Here is a 17,785-nt window from a genome sequence, read left to right as displayed (position 1 = left end):
ACAACAATTGAAGTGTTGCAATCAGACAATGCAGCTGCTCTATGGCAGAAGATTTAGCATTGAATATGCTGTCTCATTGGCAGAGAAGTGTATGAATGTTATGAAAGAGCTCTCAATCTCGTTTGTCAAAGATAATGATTATCTTGCCTACCAGAGAAGGTTTCACTATCTTGTCACACGCCATAAGGAATTAACCATCAAAACTGATGACTTTTACCATGATCTCTTCCTCAATGGCCTACAAGATCATCAGAGAGCCTTTGTGAAGACTCACCTGGATGACTTCTATGCAGCAGGCCAAGATTCAATCACCAATATGGACATTGATGATCTAATGAAACAACTCACCAATCATACAAGCAAGATCAAACACTCTGAATGTAAGACTCTACTGGCCAACACAGCCACCAATGACAGGAATCATCAGCCAGGTGCATCCACATTCATGAAGTGTGAAATCTGCAAGCACACAGGCCATACAACCAAAACTTGTTGGCATCTGCACCCAGAGCTGGCATCCAATCAATGGAGGGAGATGAATAGAAAAAGATTATCAAAAACACTGATGATAGTGGAAAGAAGGATAAGGACAGAGGCAAAAATAGAGATACAGAAGACAAAGCTGATGACACAATGATGATCTTCTTGCTTCTCAACCTTGTGCCAACTCAGCAGTTGCTCTATCTATGTCATCTGAAATATCATCAAAGCCCCAACGGTATCTTTACACTGGTGCCAGTTTTCATATGAGTGGTGAAAGGCATTTGATGACACGTCCAAAGTCATTCAAGGGGAACCTTAAAGTGAGCATGGCTGATGGAGGTCAGAGACAGGTTAAGAAGATAGGGGATATCCTCCTAGAATCAGAAGTTGGAGATGTCATGGTCTGTGATGTGCATTGGATCCTGAATCTCACTGTCAACCTGTTGTCATTTGTGAAGCTAAAAGATCAAGGCTTCAGATTTGAACTTTCCTCATCCACCCCATCATATTTCATCATTCATGCTCCAAAAGGTGCCATATTTAATGCAATTCGTACACCACAAAACTCCATCTATAAGATTGTTGAACAAGATTTGAAAAATGATGTCCACCATGCGTCCAAAGTGGTCAATCATATCACCCAATTCCATGATTATGGAGACGCGATGGCGACAGTCAATGAATCTAGTGTTCAATTTAACAAACCAACTGGATTCCCACAGAAAAAATGGCGGCGGACAGGAACGGCCTTTACGCACAGCAGTGTTTAAACAATTTGTATATAGCATGTTTTAGCTAGATTCTAGGATAGGATAGCTAGCTTTGAATACGCGGAGACATCTCGCCCGTTGGTGTGTGCGGGGGTGTCGGGCATACCGCCCGGTAGCCGCACCACCTCACGTGATGTTCGCGTATATCAGTTTGCTGGCCAGTCCTCAAGACCAACCATCCCACATATTCTTCACAATAAGAGGAAATTCTAGTTTGACCAGACTCAGCACTATTGAACAAGTATTTTCTCTTCAGCTTTAATCAATCAATGTGAATTTGCCTGTAAGCTTGTATGTGAAGAACAGTCATATCAATCAATAAGAGTGAAGTGTGGAATATCATATAGTCTTGCTGCTTCATGAATAGAGGTAATTCCTTTATTTTTCAAACCTTAAAACAGTAATTGGACATTTCAATCTTTCCCTCATTTCTTATAGAGTTTCTTTAATTTCATTGTGACGCCTAAGCAGGTAGGTTGGTGAATTTTGTTCCATGTTTCAATCTGGTAGCGAGTCAGTTGGGAAATTCGTAAATGTTGTTTTAACCAATTAGTTAACTAGTTAACTAGAGCTTTAACATTGTTGCACCTGAGTTCGAAATGCCATCAACAATCATCTTAGGGTTTTTCTGTTCGACTTATACAGAATTGAGTTATGTTTTAACGGCGCCACTCTGCCATTAAAGTTTCATATAGATAACTATTCTTAACTCTCGCCTCCAAGTTCTCAACGCCAGTTTCTTCTACACGGTGCTCCTGTTAAGATACGGACCTTCCAACGGAGTCGAAATTCCTCAGCGGCCCCCGCCTCACACTCCCTTTGAGTTATACATTGGATAATGACCTTGCCAGCAGAGGTCCATTCTTCACATCTGCGCCGTGGTTCGCACTCTTCCAGTGCAGACCCATTTTCCGAACCTGACGTATATTATGGCGAGGAGGAACATCTAAGGAGACAAGCTCAGGCTCATCGAAGGACACTGTCATCTGTTAGTGTCAATTTGGATATCCATATTCCAGACAATTCATTCTCCTTTCAATCGAATACCACTTTGTGTGCGAGGGATCCTAACTTCAGTCACAGAGCCTGAAACGATTTGACTTCTCCGATCTGCATGATTTTATCGGGAAAACTCCACCAAGACGCACGAGTCATGGTAAATAATTGTTTGCTGCTTTTTTTGTCGCTTCTACGCTTCCGATGCTAATGGCGGACCATAGACGAACGGTCACATTCTCGCAAATTCCTTATCGATGTCGATGTCACATTGGAGACGTTGCTGGAGCGTGAAGATACAGATAACAATGCGCAAATAACGATAGAAGATCAGGGTCCTAAGGCAAGCTGAACAGCGGATACAGTTTCAGGAGGGATTGTTGCTCACAAGTTTTTTTTTTATTTTATTTTTTTTTTAGGTATTTTCCGTGGGCACCGCGGCATCATCTGGTTACAATCGATTTGATTTGCGGGGTACATATATGATTTCGAACCTTCTTCAGGAACTCACTCTCGCAAAGGACTACGGGCGAAAGCACATCGTACTTGACGAGATGCGCCTGAATGAGAACCCTGTTGCAAGACTATCGCGTTTCGTGGAAAAGTCGTTCTGGAATGCACTTACACGCCGGATTGACGGTTCCAATATTGCAGCTGTTGCAAAAGATCCGAAGGACTGGACTCCTGACCCCGTTCCCCGGATCTATGTGCCCCCTGGAGCTCCTGAACAGTACGAATACTACAGGCGAATTGCCGAATCCGAGCCAGATTTACGCTTGGATGTTCAATATCTCCCAGAAGGAGAGCCTACCGCTGAGTACGTTAAGAACTTAAATGATAAACCTGGTCTCCTTGCGTTGGCTGTGGAGGAATATACAAACCCGAACTCGGGGATGAAAGACTTGAAGGGTGTCCCTTTCGTTGTGCCTGGAGGTAGATTCAACGAGTTCTATGGATGGGACAGCTACATGGAATCACTGGGACTCATGGTAAATGATCGTGTGGATCTAGCGAAGAGTATGGTTGTAAATTTTTGCTTTTGCATTAAGCATTATGGGAAGATCCTCAACGCCAACCGCTCCTACTACCTGTGCCGATCCCAGCCTCCATTCCTCACCGACATGGCTCTTCGGGTGTTTGATCGCATTAAAGCGGAGCCCGATGCAAAGGATTTCCTTCGAACGGCGATGTTGTCTGCTATCAAGGAATACTATTCGGTATGGATGGCGGAGCCAAGATACGATCCCATTACGGGGTTGTCCCGGTACCGACCAACCGGCCTTGGAGTTCCTCCCGAGACAGAGCCCTCGCATTTCTACCATCTATTACTCCCTCATGCAGAGAAATTGGGCATAACTTTTGAAGAATTTGTCAAGGGTTACAACAATGGGGAAATTAAGGATCCCGAGCTGGATGAGTATTTCCTTCACGATCGCGCTGTGAGGGAGTCCGGACATGACACCAGCTATCGCCTTGAGAATGTTTGTGCCAATCTTGCTACAGTTGATCTAAATTCTTTGCTCTATAAATACGAAGTCGACATTGCCCGAACCCTCCGTCACTTTTTCGATGATAAACTTGCCATTCCTCCCGAGTATAGGACAACCCAAAACGCTGAAAAGGGGTTCGAATCATCAGCGGTGTGGGATCGCCGGGCGAAACGCAGAAAGCTAGCGATGGATAAATATTTATGGGATGAAGGAAAAGGGATGTATTTCGACTACAACACCGTTAAGCAAGAGATAACAGACTACGAGAGCGCCACAACCTTTTGGACGATGTGGGCTGGAGTTGCAAGCCCCCGCCAAGCGTCAAGACTTGTCAGTGAGGCGCTTCCCAAATTCGAAGTATATGGAGGACTGGTATCAGGAACTGAAAAGTCTAGGGGCGTTGTTGGCATCGATAGGCCCAACAGACAGTGGGACTATCCATACGGGTGGGCGCCGCAGCAGATGCTGGCGTGGTCAGGACTTATCCGTTATGGATACCAGGAAGACGCAGAGAGACTGGCCTATAAGTGGCTGTACATGATTATAAAAGCATTTGTAGATTTTAACGGCGCTGTGGTAGAAAAGTACGATATTACCCGTCCTATCGATCCCCATAAAGTGGAAGCTGAGTATGGGAATCAAGGAGGAGATTTTAAGGGCGTTTCTCGGGAAGGGTGAGTGACCACCGCTATATAACCCCCTTGTTGGCCATTTTCTTTTATGTTCAGATTAATATCGTGCTAACAAGCTATTTTTTTTCCCCATCAGATTCGGCTGGGTTAATGCAAGTTTCGTCTATGGTCTGGAATTCCTTAACGCTCATATGAGACGTGCCCTGGGTGCATGCACTCCATATGAGACCTTCAGCAGAGCCACAGTCCAATGGGCAACCCCCAGTTGGGATCATCCGACTAATGCATGAACTTTCCAATGCCCCAATCACTTGTTAAATGACAGAATTTTACAAATCTCAATTTTCGTAGAGAGTTTAAATTTTTACTTACTGATGTAAATTTAATTTATTTTCTATAACACAGCAATACCACAGAAGAAAGATATGTCAACTCTGTGCTAAGTGAATTAAAACAAATCTTCCAACTATATAACAACATAATGGCAATGACTGCACACTGAGGAAGTATCTGCTCAAGACTACAGAGTCAAGTGGTCAACAGCAGATTTAGATCAAAGTAAAAGCCTAGTTACATCATTACCAAAATTACATACACATGGTCGTAAGTGGGCCTGTTTTTGCTTAAAAAAAATATATTGCTCCCAAGAATAAATACAAAGCTTCGTGTAGCTCCAATTGATGCCCAGGATTCATTTCTACGTAGATATTCGAAACATTTTCGAGAAATCGATTGAAACCGCTGGTCGAGGCACCTGAAAGGCAGAAGCATCTTCCACTTGGTCCGTTTTGGTTAGTTAGCTGAAGCTGGGCCAAGCTTCCGGGCAAAATAATGCATCTGAAAAGAACGTCTTGATCAATTTCGACGCTTCCAAGATTTTTCATATGCACTCTCAAAGTCCAGGGATTTCACCATATCCGTCATTTCCTAAACGCATAGAACCGATTGGGCGTTCAAACCTGAAGCCTATGCGAGACTGCGCGAATAGGGATGTCACCGAAGCGAACCGAGTCAATCCCGGGCCGGCTCCCGATTTGTTCTCGTGTGGATGAGCTACACGTAGCACATTTCTTGAAAATGGTGGTCTTCAAAGAGTGCTAAATGGGGTCCAGGGAATGGGGATGCCTTGGCTTGTGTTTTGGATGTCGATACTAACAGTGCAAGACATCAATCATACTCTGCCTAGAGGGGCCCGCTGTGCCACTGTTCTGTTCACACCGCAATGGATATCCTGTGGCCGATCCGGATGGGAGAATACAAAGTTGTTGGTGAATGAATGAGCTGCTGGTTGTTGACAGGCGCATTTGCCAGAGAAACACAGCAAAGACATAAGCAAAAAGTCGTAGTTATCCGCTAGGAAGGTATTTTATGTAATGGTAATGTTATGGCTACTGTTGCCAGGCAGATTGGGCTTTGCAGAGGAGTAAAATACCGTAAACTTACGAGCTTGGTCAACCCTTTTGCAGCCTCACCTTCACATCAACCGTGGATGGCAAACTCAAAGCCTCTCATCAAAAAATCCATGGCTACGAGGCAGGCCATTTGCATGTCAAGCACAGCAGAAGGCCGGGCATATGCCCGAATTATGTTGATTTTTTTCTTCTTTGAACGGGGTTCCGCCATGGCGCGTGTTTTCCTGTCCCGTTCCATTGGGCCGAGGATGAAAATCCTGCTATATCAAAACCCTCCTACAAACTCCCCTTATTGAAACTCGAGTTCCAATCAGGCTCTCTTGAAGATTGACTTCGGCGCCGCCGGGTGGGTTCGCCGACGCCAGTACGAAAATCTTTATATTTATCTCGGAACGCTTTGCCGTATTCCAACAACAAGCCACTGGGATGATTCCTTCGTCGCCTTTTGCCTCGGGAAAAGTTTTGCTTCAAAAGCTGACTAATTAATGGCAATTGTCGTTGTTGCGTGCTGGTCATATATTTTCTGCTTTTCTTTTTTCCCTTGCCCTATCCTAAATTCCCTTTCCCTTGCACTAGATTTCGTTGAAAAAACTGTTTTCAGGTTTGATACATCTGGATTTAATCCCAGTCACGATTTGCCGAGACAAGTGATTTTCCCTCCGAGTCTCCCATTGGTCACATCTTTGCCAGTGACGTCGGTTAAAAGTTGATATTAAATACACTTCGTTCCCTGTATTGAAGACTTTTAGGAGGTTCTTCTAACTGCGATTTTCGAATTACCAAGCCAAGCTCGTAAATAAACGTTTGCAATGAATTCTATCGAGCAAGAAGATCAGAAATACTGGGCTGAAGTCCAGGCCGTCAAAGAATGGTGGCAGGACTCAAGATGGCGGTATACCAAGCGCCCGTTCACCGCAGAGCAGATCGTTGCGAAGCGGGGAAACTTGAAGATTGAATATCCATCAAATGTCCAGAGCAAAAAGCTTTGGGGGATTCTGGAAGAGCGTTTCAAGGTATGCTGGGATCTGGGTTGCAGATATCACAATATCGCTATCGCGACGAATGCTCATTATTGGTTTTAATTTTTAATTTTTAATTTTTTTTTTTTTTTCACAGAACAAAACTGCCAGCTTCACTTATGGCTGTCTCGAACCCACAATGCTCACCCAGATGGTCAAATATCTCGATACGGTCTACGTCTCTGGCTGGCAGAGCTCTTCTACAGCATCGTCAACTGACGAGCCCTCTCCAGACCTTGCAGATTACCCAATGGTGAGTCATCCTTTTAACCTAGCTCTAAAGATTATATCATACTGCATGCTGATTGCTATAGAACACTGTCCCCAACAAGGTCAACCAGCTATGGATGGCACAGCTCTTCCATGACCGTAAACAGCGCGAGGAAAGATTGAGGGCTCCTAAGTCCCAACGCGCCTCGCTTCCCAACATCGATTACTTGAGGCCAATTATTGCCGATGCGGATACTGGTCATGGTGGATTGACCGCTGTCATGAAGCTGACCAAATTGTTCATCGAGCGGGGAGCTGCTGGCATTCATATTGAGGATCAGGCCCCTGGAACCAAGAAGTGCGGCCATATGGCTGGCAAGGTCTTAGTCCCTATCAGCGAGCATATCAACAGACTTGTTGCCATCCGAGCCCAGGCTGATATTATGGGTGAGCCATATCCAGAGATCCGTATTCAAATTTTTTTTTTCATTTGGAAACTAGATGCAGTGTATTGACTTTTTTCTTTTCTTTTCTTTTCTTTTCTTTCTCTTTTTGCAGGAACCGACCTCCTGGCTGTTGCTCGGACTGATTCCGAAGCGGCAACCCTGATCACATCGACTATTGATCCCCGGGACCATGCTTTCATTATTGGCTCAACAAATCCTAATATCAAACCCCTCAATGATCTGATGATTGTTGCTGAGCAAGCAGGCAAGAACGGAGCGGATCTCCAGGCAATTGAGGACAAGTGGAATGCTGAGGCGGGCCTAAAGCTTTTCTCCGAGGCAGTTGTTGACCAAATCAAGGCATCTTCTATTCCCAACAAGCAGGCTGTTATCGATGGATTCCTCCGCAGCGTCAAGGGCAAGAGCAATACTGAAGCCCGTGCCATCGCCAAGAAGATCACCGCTTCAGATACCTATTTTGACTGGGATGCTGCTAGAACTCGGGAGGGCTTCTACCGCTACCGTGGCGGTACCCAGTGTGCCGTCAACCGTGCCATTGCCTACGCCCCATTTGCCGATCTTATCTGGATGGAGAGTAAATTGCCCGACTATGCCCAGGCAAAGGAGTTTGCTGAAGGGGTCCACGCTGTGTGGCCTGAACAGAAGTATGTCCACTGCTGCACCTTTCCCTCCCGATTGCCCATTTCATAAACTGGTTAAAACTTATTCACTGTTGCTCACATTTCCTCCCAACAGGCTCGCTTACAACCTTTCCCCATCCTTCAACTGGAAGGCCGCCATGCCACGTGGCGAGCAGGAGACCTACATCCGCCGTCTGGGCGAGCTGGGTTATGCCTGGCAATTCATCACCCTTGCCGGTCTCCACACCACTGCCCTTATCTCTGACCAGTTTGCCAAGGCCTACTCCACAAATGGCATGCGCGCCTATGGCGAACTAGTCCAGGAGCCCGAGATGGAAAATGGAATTGATGTCGTTACCCACCAGAAATGGAGTGGTGCCAACTATGTTGACGAGCTGTTGAAGATGGTCAGTGGCGGTATCAGCAGCACCAGCGCCATGGGCAAAGGCGTCACCGAAGATCAATTCAAATAGATGAGGTAACCATTGTTTCCTCGACTGTATTTCCTGTAGTTTTCTTCTGTAATGTATATAAAATTTTGGGACTTAAATTTTTTGTTGTTTGTATTTTTAGCAGCTAATGCAGCTTTGTTGGCACTGAAAAAACATGCTAGGATGAGTGGAGAGTTTCTTAAAAATCATTTTCCTGTACTCGCTATATACCTACCTAGGCGTGTATATACTGTGCACTGCATCATCGAATCGAATCGATTTGCTGTTCCAGATGCCTTTGTCGATTCGCATTTGCACAGTTTTGCTTCGTTTTTCTCCACTTCTTTTCTGTCACATTGTCGCTTATTATCAAAGGTACCCACAGTTAATTAACTACCAGACACTTGCCATAACTTCAAAGCAACAAAAACTTGCGTTCAGGTGAAGGGTTCAATGGAAATGAAGTTTATGACGCAGGTAGGCATACGTCACTAAATTTTCATTTCAGAGTTTTGAACTGAGATGTGGGGTAGACGAGCCGTTCTGAAATCACCCGAGAAATCATACGTCTTGATGTAGAGCGTATAGAACCTGATTCGAAAAAAAAAAAAAATCCTACATGCTCATGCGATCCTTTTTTGTCGTTAGCTGTCGTTTGTGTCTCATATTCCTTTGAGAAGCTCTCAACACCGTCAACGGAACAGGCGCAGACATGCTCTTTCGTGTCTGAAATAATAAGAGCGGTTTACAGTCAAGGTTCCCAAAATTAGGAATATCTAGAAAATGGGGCATCATAGTTAGAGCGGAAGAGAGTTAACGTAACTAATTGGAAGCTCATGTGGAGACATGAAACTACCATTTTCAACTGTCGTACCGTTGAGCTGTAGGGGGTATGATACAAGAAATGAAGCACGTAAAACCAACCATTGGTCCCGGTGGTCCTGAAAGAGCTGTGGATCTTTCCCCCACCCTCGGGCCATTCATTGAACTCATGGGGCTCTTGCAATTACTCTCCTGCAATGATGATGACTTCTTCATATTTTGGGCAGGGACAGCAACTTCTATAGAGGACGATTCAAGATATGCCAGCGTGAAATATCGACACTAGTAACATGCCACGCTTTGATCTTGAGAGAAAAGCAAATTGGGTTCCTGAAAGCTTTCAATGTCCTTGTAGCGTACACATTTATGGACAGGCACGTGCACCTTCTCATATAGACTCCTAAATATAAAATAATCCATCATTATTTTCAGAACAATGTTTTAGCTGTGAAAGTTGGAAGTAATAGGCCAAAATTCGCTCAGGAAGCTAGCTCTGCTATCCTGTCCTTTGTCCTTTGGGATAGCTTAAATTCATCAAGCACTGGTAATAGCTAAAGTAAGTACTAAATGTGAATCTGATACATTTAGGTCACAAGCTACAACGACCATCAGGTCTCCCTCCCATTGAGTGCATTTCTGGATAATATGACAGAGCCTGAAACTCTGTAGAGACATGCTGACGGATAAACTAACCTTGACTTGGGGGAAAAGGTGGAAGCAATAAGGAACAAGGCGAACAAAAATGGAGAATCTTGCATGTGTTTCCCACACTTGTTAATTAGAATTTGTGCTAAATTTAGGTTTAGGTTCCTAATTTTAGCCCATTAACTACCCCACAAACTTTATATTTAGATTTAGCGCTTGTGGCTTAGATCCTTCCTGAAGATCGAATTCTATGGTTTTGGCAAGAAATTGCTATAAAATAATCTAAAAACAACATAGTATTTTGTTACCAATTCTCATTGCGATGGTGAAAATTTTGGGGTTTGAGAAGCTTGTTCTGCACTCTCACGTGTAGTAAGTTCAAATTTATTTCAACCGGAAATTAGAGCCACAAACAAACATGGCCATCTTACATGGAGTAAAAAGTTAACAGGAATAAGGGAAGTCAAATGTACTCTATTCGCATACAAGGGAATGAGATATGATAGTTGATGTTGTGAGGGTTCTATCAATTGCTGAGACGCTTTTTCTTAGACAATCTTTCTGACTCTTAAAATTAACCATAAATTATCCCGTTCAATCTCTACAATGGATGTTATGACATTAGAAGAGGAAAGTAGAGTAATGTCATACATAATAATACATAGTACGGGAGTACAGAGCCGTTTCAGGCTGAATGCTGAAGGCATTCGAGTTCTTCAATGATACGAAGAGTAAATGTAGGGGAAAATATTAAGTGCGGAATGAGATTTGAGTAAAGTTCTGGAAAATAATCATTAATACTAAGACAATGAAAGCAGTATCAGATAAAATATTAGAGAAACTGACCGAAGAAATATCAGAAGAAATATCTCAACTATGATCTGTTAAGAGAGAAAATCATAACCTCATACACACATAACGGAATAATGTATATATAATAAATGTGCAGCCAAGAATTAGGATAAATAGAAGGAAGACTACAAGAACTGTAGAGGAGTTCAACAAAGGTATATAAAATAACTATGAGTTAAAACAACAGCTAGCAACCATGTTTAAGGTAAGGGTATCTATCTGTAGTAGAATCAGAACATAAATGTAATCGAGGCCAATATCTTAGTAATATTCATTACAAACGGAGATTTAAAATCAAAATTTCCACATTCGCTTTTCGCTGTCTCTATTTGGATTTCCGCTGCTCGGTGAGTCGGCGTACGACCATCTCTCCTTCGTTCAGGAGCCCGCCTGAGGCCTGTAGCCATCTAGTGCGTATGTATTCAAGTAGCCCGCTGGTATTGCGCCGAGTGTGATCAGGTATGGAGCTGCGTGATATTTGGGACCACGATGGCGCAAGGAGCGTAAATATAGAAATATAGGATTTCAGGAAAACTGGAGGAAGCGCAGAGTCATCTGTCGCTGGCGTTATATTATCCATGACATAGGCCCAACATATGAGCCCACATATGTACAAAACCCAGTTGGCATGCAATGAGGTGATTGCCTTGGCTCCATTAGCTGTTGTGAGGGTTGCGGTGGCTTCTGGATATACTGGTGCTGGAAATGGGACATGGGGACAATGGCCCTCTGGCATCACTGGAACAGAACAATCCTCTCTGGCGTTGAGACAAGCGAAACAATTGCAAAGACCAGAATTAGGAATATTTGAATCTTGGTTACATCCCAATTCTGGATCGTCGATTGCGTGTTCCAGGACCCGCACTGCGTGCCAAACTGCCTTTTTCAGCTCACCAGTGTCGGACACCCACCTGCGGCATTTTTTCCTTGGCATTCTGGAATTCTGCTTCCTGCGCAATCTTTCGATTAAATAACCAAGATTCGCCGCTAACTATCAGAAGAGCTTTCAATGGAGTACGATATGCGGCGAGGAGAGTGTGGTATGCAAGAAGTGTATGGTTTAATTTCCTTGAAGAACCAGGAGGTTCGGTCCGTTCCATGTGATGCTTTTCGGTCTTTCCTTGTCGCAACCTCTCGATAAACGGCTCTAGCGACAGCTCCAAATCCGTCGATCGCATATTGGTAAGCAAGACATAGGAGAGAATGAGATTCGACCGGAATGGATCAAGAGCCAAAGCGCTGTCACTTTGGCAAATAACGTGCTCCATAGCATGAGACAAAGTTTAATTGCTCAAATTCCCTGGCGCGCCGTGTCCATTCTTCGATCCCTCTACATTTCCATAATTCTGCTTGGCATGGAAAAGGCAAGTCAAGTTTTTCTGCATTTCGAGAGTGTGACATGAGTGGCCCGATATTTAGTTGGAGAAAAGCTAGTGGCTGCTGAAAAAGGGTCGACTGTTGCACGTCAAGAAGAAAGCAGGCTTGTAATACTCTTCTTCTTGTTTCATTTTCTGCCCAAAAGTGATACGCTTTCGTCAGGCCGTCTGGCATTTCGTCGTCGGAAAGGGTATTGAAGACAGCAAGTGGGTTCTTTGATGCCAAATGGCGATTTTGAATAAACTGTTTCCAGATATCAGCGGATGCCACGTATGGTTGATAACACGCAATCAATAACTTACAGCGCCATATAAACTCTTAAAAACGAGGAGATATCGTAACATCAGCTCTCCTGGATCGATATTTCGAGAGGTATTCAAGTAGAAATACAGCGTGAATATATCAGATATTGGAGAGCGTATTGTTATTGGTTTTCTCTGTCGTGAAAACATTAGAATGGCCTGTCGAATGTTTCTTCATGTGTGCAATTTACCTGTGAGAGAAGATTAAGACATGCCTCTAACAGGGTTAGAGAGTTCTCTTTTGCGTTAGGCCGCGAATCGTACTACAGCCCAATCGCTATCATGGCGCAGGACATCAAGGGGTTAGGCTCTGCCGCGAAGAAGGTAGGGCAATGGACGATAGGGAAAGAGAGGGTGAAAATTCTCCCAATAGTAGTCGAAGCAATCCTGCTACTTAACGGTGTTGATCACTTCCAGGATACCATTTCCTGCAATGAGACTGGGGGTGGAAGTACGTGTGCGTCGCATGGCATACCACTCATCTCCGTCCAGCAGTCCGGAGAAGAGTATTGGAACTGGTATGGCTGAGTGGAAATCAGTTACAGAGGCACCCAGTGACGGTAATAATGGGCGGGTTTCACATACCGTTTGAAGGATATCACCTTCAACGGAGAGAGGCAACATCTGTGATGTGGTGGCCCCTGCCTCCAGGGGAGTCCAGTCGGAAACTGTAGAGGCCAACGTGAGAGACGGCCCGGCCAATTGTGGGTGATAAAATGATTCCGAGAAAGACTGGTCCATGATTGGGGTATGCTGCGGGAACCGAAAAGGGTGTACATCAGGTGACGGAGACTGGCAACTATCAGGCGAAGAGTATATGGCATCATCAGAATTGACATGAGGCAAAGCTGAAAATATTCCCCCCCTAGCCAAGTCGCTCTCATTCTCGCTCCACACCGACACCGAGTACTCATTCCCAAAATCGGGCTGTGTCCCCGGTTGCACCAGGGAACCAATCGACATTGAATTCGCCTCATGGGACACTGCTGGAACAGACGCATGCCGGTGATGAAATGGCACAGGTGACATGAGACCATGGGGCTCTGAAGCCGTGGTGGCTGGGCTCGATGTCAAGTGACGATCACTACGAAGGCTGGCTGTCCGAGAACCCAGTATATCGCTGCTGAAGCCATAACTTTAGCTTCGCCAAAAATCCTGATGGACGACGATATATATACATACTGTTTGTTTTCCATATGCCGCACACGCAAATCTTTGCGAGTGAATGTCTTGCCACACCCTTCTACCTCGCATCGAATAACGGCGGCTGGATCATGTTTCGACGCATGGCGCCTGAAGAGAGGAGTGTTGGCAATCCTGATTCAAAACGGCCTCTGATGTAGGGTAAAAAGCTTACCGTACGTGTTCGGCTCTTGAGAAGAGCTTTTAATAGCGAAGAAGTTAGCAAGTGTGCCAGGCACAAATGGTGTGCATATGGACCATCATATACATCAATGTCATACCTTATTGCACCCTGGATATTCACATCGATGGACTAGTTTCCCTTTCTTTGCCTTACTCACTTTGTGTGTCCTTGGAGTGTATGTGACAGGACCATAATCGGAGACAGATCGTTGGTGTCTTGGGTTGAACATAGTGGCTGCTGCTGCTGCTGCAGTCGATATATATTGCGATGCTAGAGAATTCGGCGATCCGGGAGAACTTTGGATATGAACGATGTCCGGCAAAGACTCGCTACTTATGCGTGTGAGTGTGGCGGCAGAATTAAAGCTTTGGGTCCGGGGAGGCGAGATCCTTGGCACGGCTGACAGCAGATCCCCAGAAGCTTGGCGCCCCAAAGTGGACTCCGTTGCCATTTTTCCCGTCACCTGCGGGCGCTCACTGGACCCGGAGGAGAAATGAGGGAAGAGTCTTGCAGATGTTTCAGGTCTGAAACAGGAATATCTGAGAACAACAACTTCTGCACAGCTCATAGAGTCGGGGTCACAGGCTGCACCAGGGGTGACAACTTGGTTTTGGGAGTATTAAAAAAGTTCAGGAGCTGGAATTAAAAAGAAAAGAAAAAGAAAAGAAAAAAAAAAAAAAGAAAAAGGAAAACACAAATAGGGAAATTCAATAAAAATAGAAACAAACTTAGCGTCAGGGATTGGACCAAATGGCACTTGCTCAGCCAGAAGAAGAGGGAAATCTTCAGAAGCAAGCGAAAAGTGGGCGGGATATATAGCGGGAATCCCGGTTGCCCAGGAACCGATTGTGGCATAGGAGGCACTAAAACGTATAGGGCGTAGTTGGTGTGTGCCAGCGCCAAAAGCCCGCTAGCTTCCAAAGGGCCAAACTAACCGCCGCCTGAAATGGAAACTAAGCCGATCTGTGCGGTAAAAAAAAAAGTTCACGCTTACGGCTGAGGCGCCGGGGAGCTAACCTCTTTGGGGCAGAAGGTTGCCAGGTCTCGGTTCCTGGGCCAATGGCCGGTCAGAAGATTGCGCGGGCCCGACAAGAGTGTGAAGGGCAGCTGTTGGAGCAAGGGAGTTGAAACAAACCAGGGAGGGATGTCGACGATTGGCGTGGTTTTCCCTCGGAATTAACCCCATAGTTTTTTTGGGTTGCAGCCACTTAAACACGTCGCCCGGCATACTCGATTTAATGGCGTGATAACTTTAAAACTAAAAACAACAATAGGGTGCATGATGCTATGCCCTTTATGACCTATCTCAGTTACTATTATTATTATTATTATTATTATTATTATCATCATCATCATCATCATCACCCCAGTTCGGCTTTATCAGGTATAGCTCAGCGGTCCGCTCTAGATCAGTCCTTCCGTATTATTGGATGTTTCCAGATTTAGTTGCTGCTCTGGAAAATCCCACAGCGGATTCCCTTGCAAGGGCGCATCCGCCGTCTATATACTTCTTCTTGTTGCTCCTTACATGCATTCAAACCCCTGGGACATTGGGCCGTTTCCTGAGACACAGGTTACTGCATATTTGGAGCCATGAGGAGGTCGTTCGGGGAAGATATGACCAGGTATATCAAGATTTTTGAAACACGCGTGATCCCCGAGATCGGACTGCTTCTCTACGAGATTTGGATTTCCCCCCCCCCCCCCCCCCAACCAAATTCCTCCCTACGCACGAACTTGCAAAAGTTCCACCTCTATTATGTGTCCCGTCCTCCTCTGCGATTAAGAGAATATGTACCGTGAACAGTGTTTCTGGGGCGTACCAAGTTGAAATCAATATCATTCTTGCTGTTAAGTCGATTTTGTTCAAGCGCAAGACCATAGGAATCACTTGATCTATTTTGGAATGGTTCGATGTGCTAAATCCGGAACAATGATGGATGAGCGGGGCCTTTCCGATTAAGCCGCACCTTAATGTGGATGAAGATTTTCCATTGGCTCGATGCCAATCCACTAGAACGTGCCATTTTCCGTCGTCAGAATCTGGATCTCTAAAAATAGATCTCCCTGGTCCTATTTTGGTCACTCCCATGATTTGTTCCCAAGGTTCTAAAAACGGCTTCGGTCAATCGAGCTAAACTTCTTGTAACTTTGCTCTCCATATTCGGAATTCGTCATCTGCATTTGATATTTGATTGGGGGGTTACTTCGTGTCATACATGGAAAAGGAGAAGTGCATGTGTATATTACCAACATGCTGCGGGCGTAGAGTTGGGCCAGCTCTGGTTAGCCTCCATTTCCAGATTGTTTGTTGAGTTGTTGCAGATAGTTTATTTGTCAACTTAGTGGAGAATATGGAATAGCTAATTATTGTCCAAAAAAAGGCTACTCACTGCGCATAGCTAAAACGTAGGCCAGATTCCACATTTCAAGTGAGGAAAAAGTGAATCTTGAGGAGCTAAACATTTTTAGAAATTAGTTCACTAATCACAAAAACTCTCTCTCACCCTACAAATCAACCAACATTCTCAAACACCTTTACCATCTGTTCTTTCCTGGCCACTCCGGTGAAAGCGGGGGAGGGAAAAAAGCATGTGAGATAAAACTTGGAAAGCCGAAACGACGGACAAAGTATATTTTTTGTGCATAAACTCCGGCATCAATGAGCACTCATCTCTGTGAGAACAGTTATATTAATCAAGAAAGTGCAGTCACATATTGTGTATATTGAAGAAGTATACAATCTGGTGACCTCTTCATTGAATTCCACCGTAGCTAGCTATACAAACAATCTGCTGGGACACCGATCAACAGGCAAGTCCTGGGTGCCAATTCGAGTCCCTCGGCTAATCTTTGACAAGTACGTCAGCTCGTGTGTGATGTGCCATAATTAGCCTTTGAATGAGATTGTCCTAATGCTGTCAGGTTATAACCCTACTATTTGAGTTGGGCTAAAATACACGCTTGTTCAGAATCGCCATATCTTGCAGAGCATCCAGGGTGCTCATACGGGACAAGTGCTTGAATCACCGGGATTTCATGGACGGGGTATGTTGACCCCCTTTTTAAACTTTTCAACAAGATCCAACTGTCCAAAATATTAAGATTTCCCACGTTCCAATGGTCGATAATGTGGTGTATATAACATCGGAGACTTCTTGAGTCTTGTGAGCGCTGTACGCAAGTTTGGTACCCTCCAGCTCAATCCTCCAGCAATGTACTGGGGTACCATTGCGTCGCCCATCCCATACAATCGCCCAATGCAACCAACAGGTCCGATCACTGAGGCTTAAAGCTATTTAAATATACTTGGATTGATCTATGCCCGCTGGATTTGAAATGCCTGCTAACACAGAAAATCATGAATGCTGAACCCGAACATGCGGGTGCATCCAGTCGGTTCTCTCTATTGACTAAAGTCCCGCAGCTAGGAGCTTGAATATCACCAGGGTCGCGAAGCCAGGATCTCTCAGTTATTAACCATGGTAGTTACCTCATGTCCTGTGGAATGTTATTCAACTAACTTCATACTGACATAAGGACTTCTCTCGCAAGCAAAAAAGGAGAGAGTAAGGACTGAAAAACAAAGCGATAGTTGCATGTTCCCCACCGTCCAGAAACATTCGTGGTTGATACAAGAAACCGAACTGTTCATATCCATAGTTGGCAGCACATTCCTAGCGGCGGATTTCTCTAGTTCCATCCAAAGGTGTTCATAGTTAGTAGAGAACCGGAATATGTCCTCTACCAGAGCATAAACCCAACCCCCCCCCCCCCCCCCACTTTCGGCCCTGTGGGGCTTAGCAAAAATTTATATCAATCAACTGGCTATAGCAGTGGAGTGCTCTCCAAGTTGATGATGCACTTAAGCTTCCTCAAGCGTCACCACGC

At 44.8% G+C, this 17,785-nt stretch overlaps 5 protein-coding genes across 5 annotated transcripts; 4 read left to right on the top strand and 1 right to left on the bottom strand.

Moving 5' to 3' along the window:
- Window positions 1-28: 28 nt before the first annotated feature.
- PADG_11277 (uncharacterized protein) lies at window positions 29-543 on the top strand (the record flags this gene model as incomplete). The annotated part of the gene is made up of 2 exons (XM_010759538.1): window positions 29-450; window positions 474-543. 2 exons carry the CDS (start codon window positions 29-31, stop codon window positions 541-543), a joined length of 492 nt encoding a protein of 163 aa, XP_010757840.1.
- Window positions 544-686: 143 nt separating this feature from the next.
- Window positions 687-1,253, top strand: PADG_11276 (uncharacterized protein; the record flags this gene model as incomplete). The annotated part of the gene is made up of 1 exon (XM_010759537.1): window positions 687-1,253. The coding sequence occupies one exon, from the start codon at window positions 687-689 to the stop codon at window positions 1,251-1,253; it is 567 nt and encodes a 188-aa protein (XP_010757839.1).
- Window positions 1,254-2,091: 838 nt separating this feature from the next.
- PADG_01484 (neutral trehalase) lies at window positions 2,092-4,661 on the top strand (the record flags this gene model as incomplete). The annotated part of the gene is made up of 6 exons (XM_010758629.1): window positions 2,092-2,241; window positions 2,337-2,409; window positions 2,474-2,584; window positions 2,606-2,613; window positions 2,669-4,413; window positions 4,508-4,661. 6 exons carry the CDS (start codon window positions 2,092-2,094, stop codon window positions 4,659-4,661), a joined length of 2,241 nt encoding a protein of 746 aa, XP_010756931.1.
- Window positions 4,662-6,592: 1,931 nt separating this feature from the next.
- Window positions 6,593-8,572, top strand: PADG_01483 (isocitrate lyase; the record flags this gene model as incomplete). Its single annotated transcript, XM_010759166.1, has 5 exons — window positions 6,593-6,796; window positions 6,900-7,055; window positions 7,117-7,459; window positions 7,571-8,123; window positions 8,215-8,572. 5 exons carry the CDS (start codon window positions 6,593-6,595, stop codon window positions 8,570-8,572), a joined length of 1,614 nt encoding a protein of 537 aa, XP_010757468.1.
- A 2,602-nt stretch (window positions 8,573-11,174) lies between these two features.
- On the bottom strand, window positions 11,175-15,986 carry PADG_01482 (uncharacterized protein; the record flags this gene model as incomplete). The annotated part of the gene is made up of 15 exons (XM_010758628.1): window positions 11,175-11,760; window positions 11,825-12,088; window positions 12,378-12,469; window positions 12,529-12,663; window positions 12,720-12,791; window positions 12,951-13,052; window positions 13,114-13,651; window positions 13,711-13,821; window positions 13,886-13,911; window positions 13,992-14,418; window positions 14,623-14,757; window positions 14,889-14,945; window positions 15,423-15,562; window positions 15,718-15,790; window positions 15,865-15,986. The coding sequence occupies 15 exons, from the start codon at window positions 15,984-15,986 to the stop codon at window positions 11,175-11,177; spliced, it is 2,880 nt and encodes a 959-aa protein (XP_010756930.1).
- Between the last annotated feature and the right edge of the window lie 1,799 nt (window positions 15,987-17,785).

Source organism: Paracoccidioides brasiliensis (genome assembly GCF_000150735.1).
Source record: "Paracoccidioides brasiliensis Pb18 unplaced genomic scaffold supercont2.2, whole genome shotgun sequence".
Taxonomy (NCBI): domain Eukaryota; kingdom Fungi; phylum Ascomycota; class Eurotiomycetes; order Onygenales; family Ajellomycetaceae; genus Paracoccidioides; species Paracoccidioides brasiliensis.
This window is presented reverse-complemented; position numbering and strand designations above follow the sequence as displayed.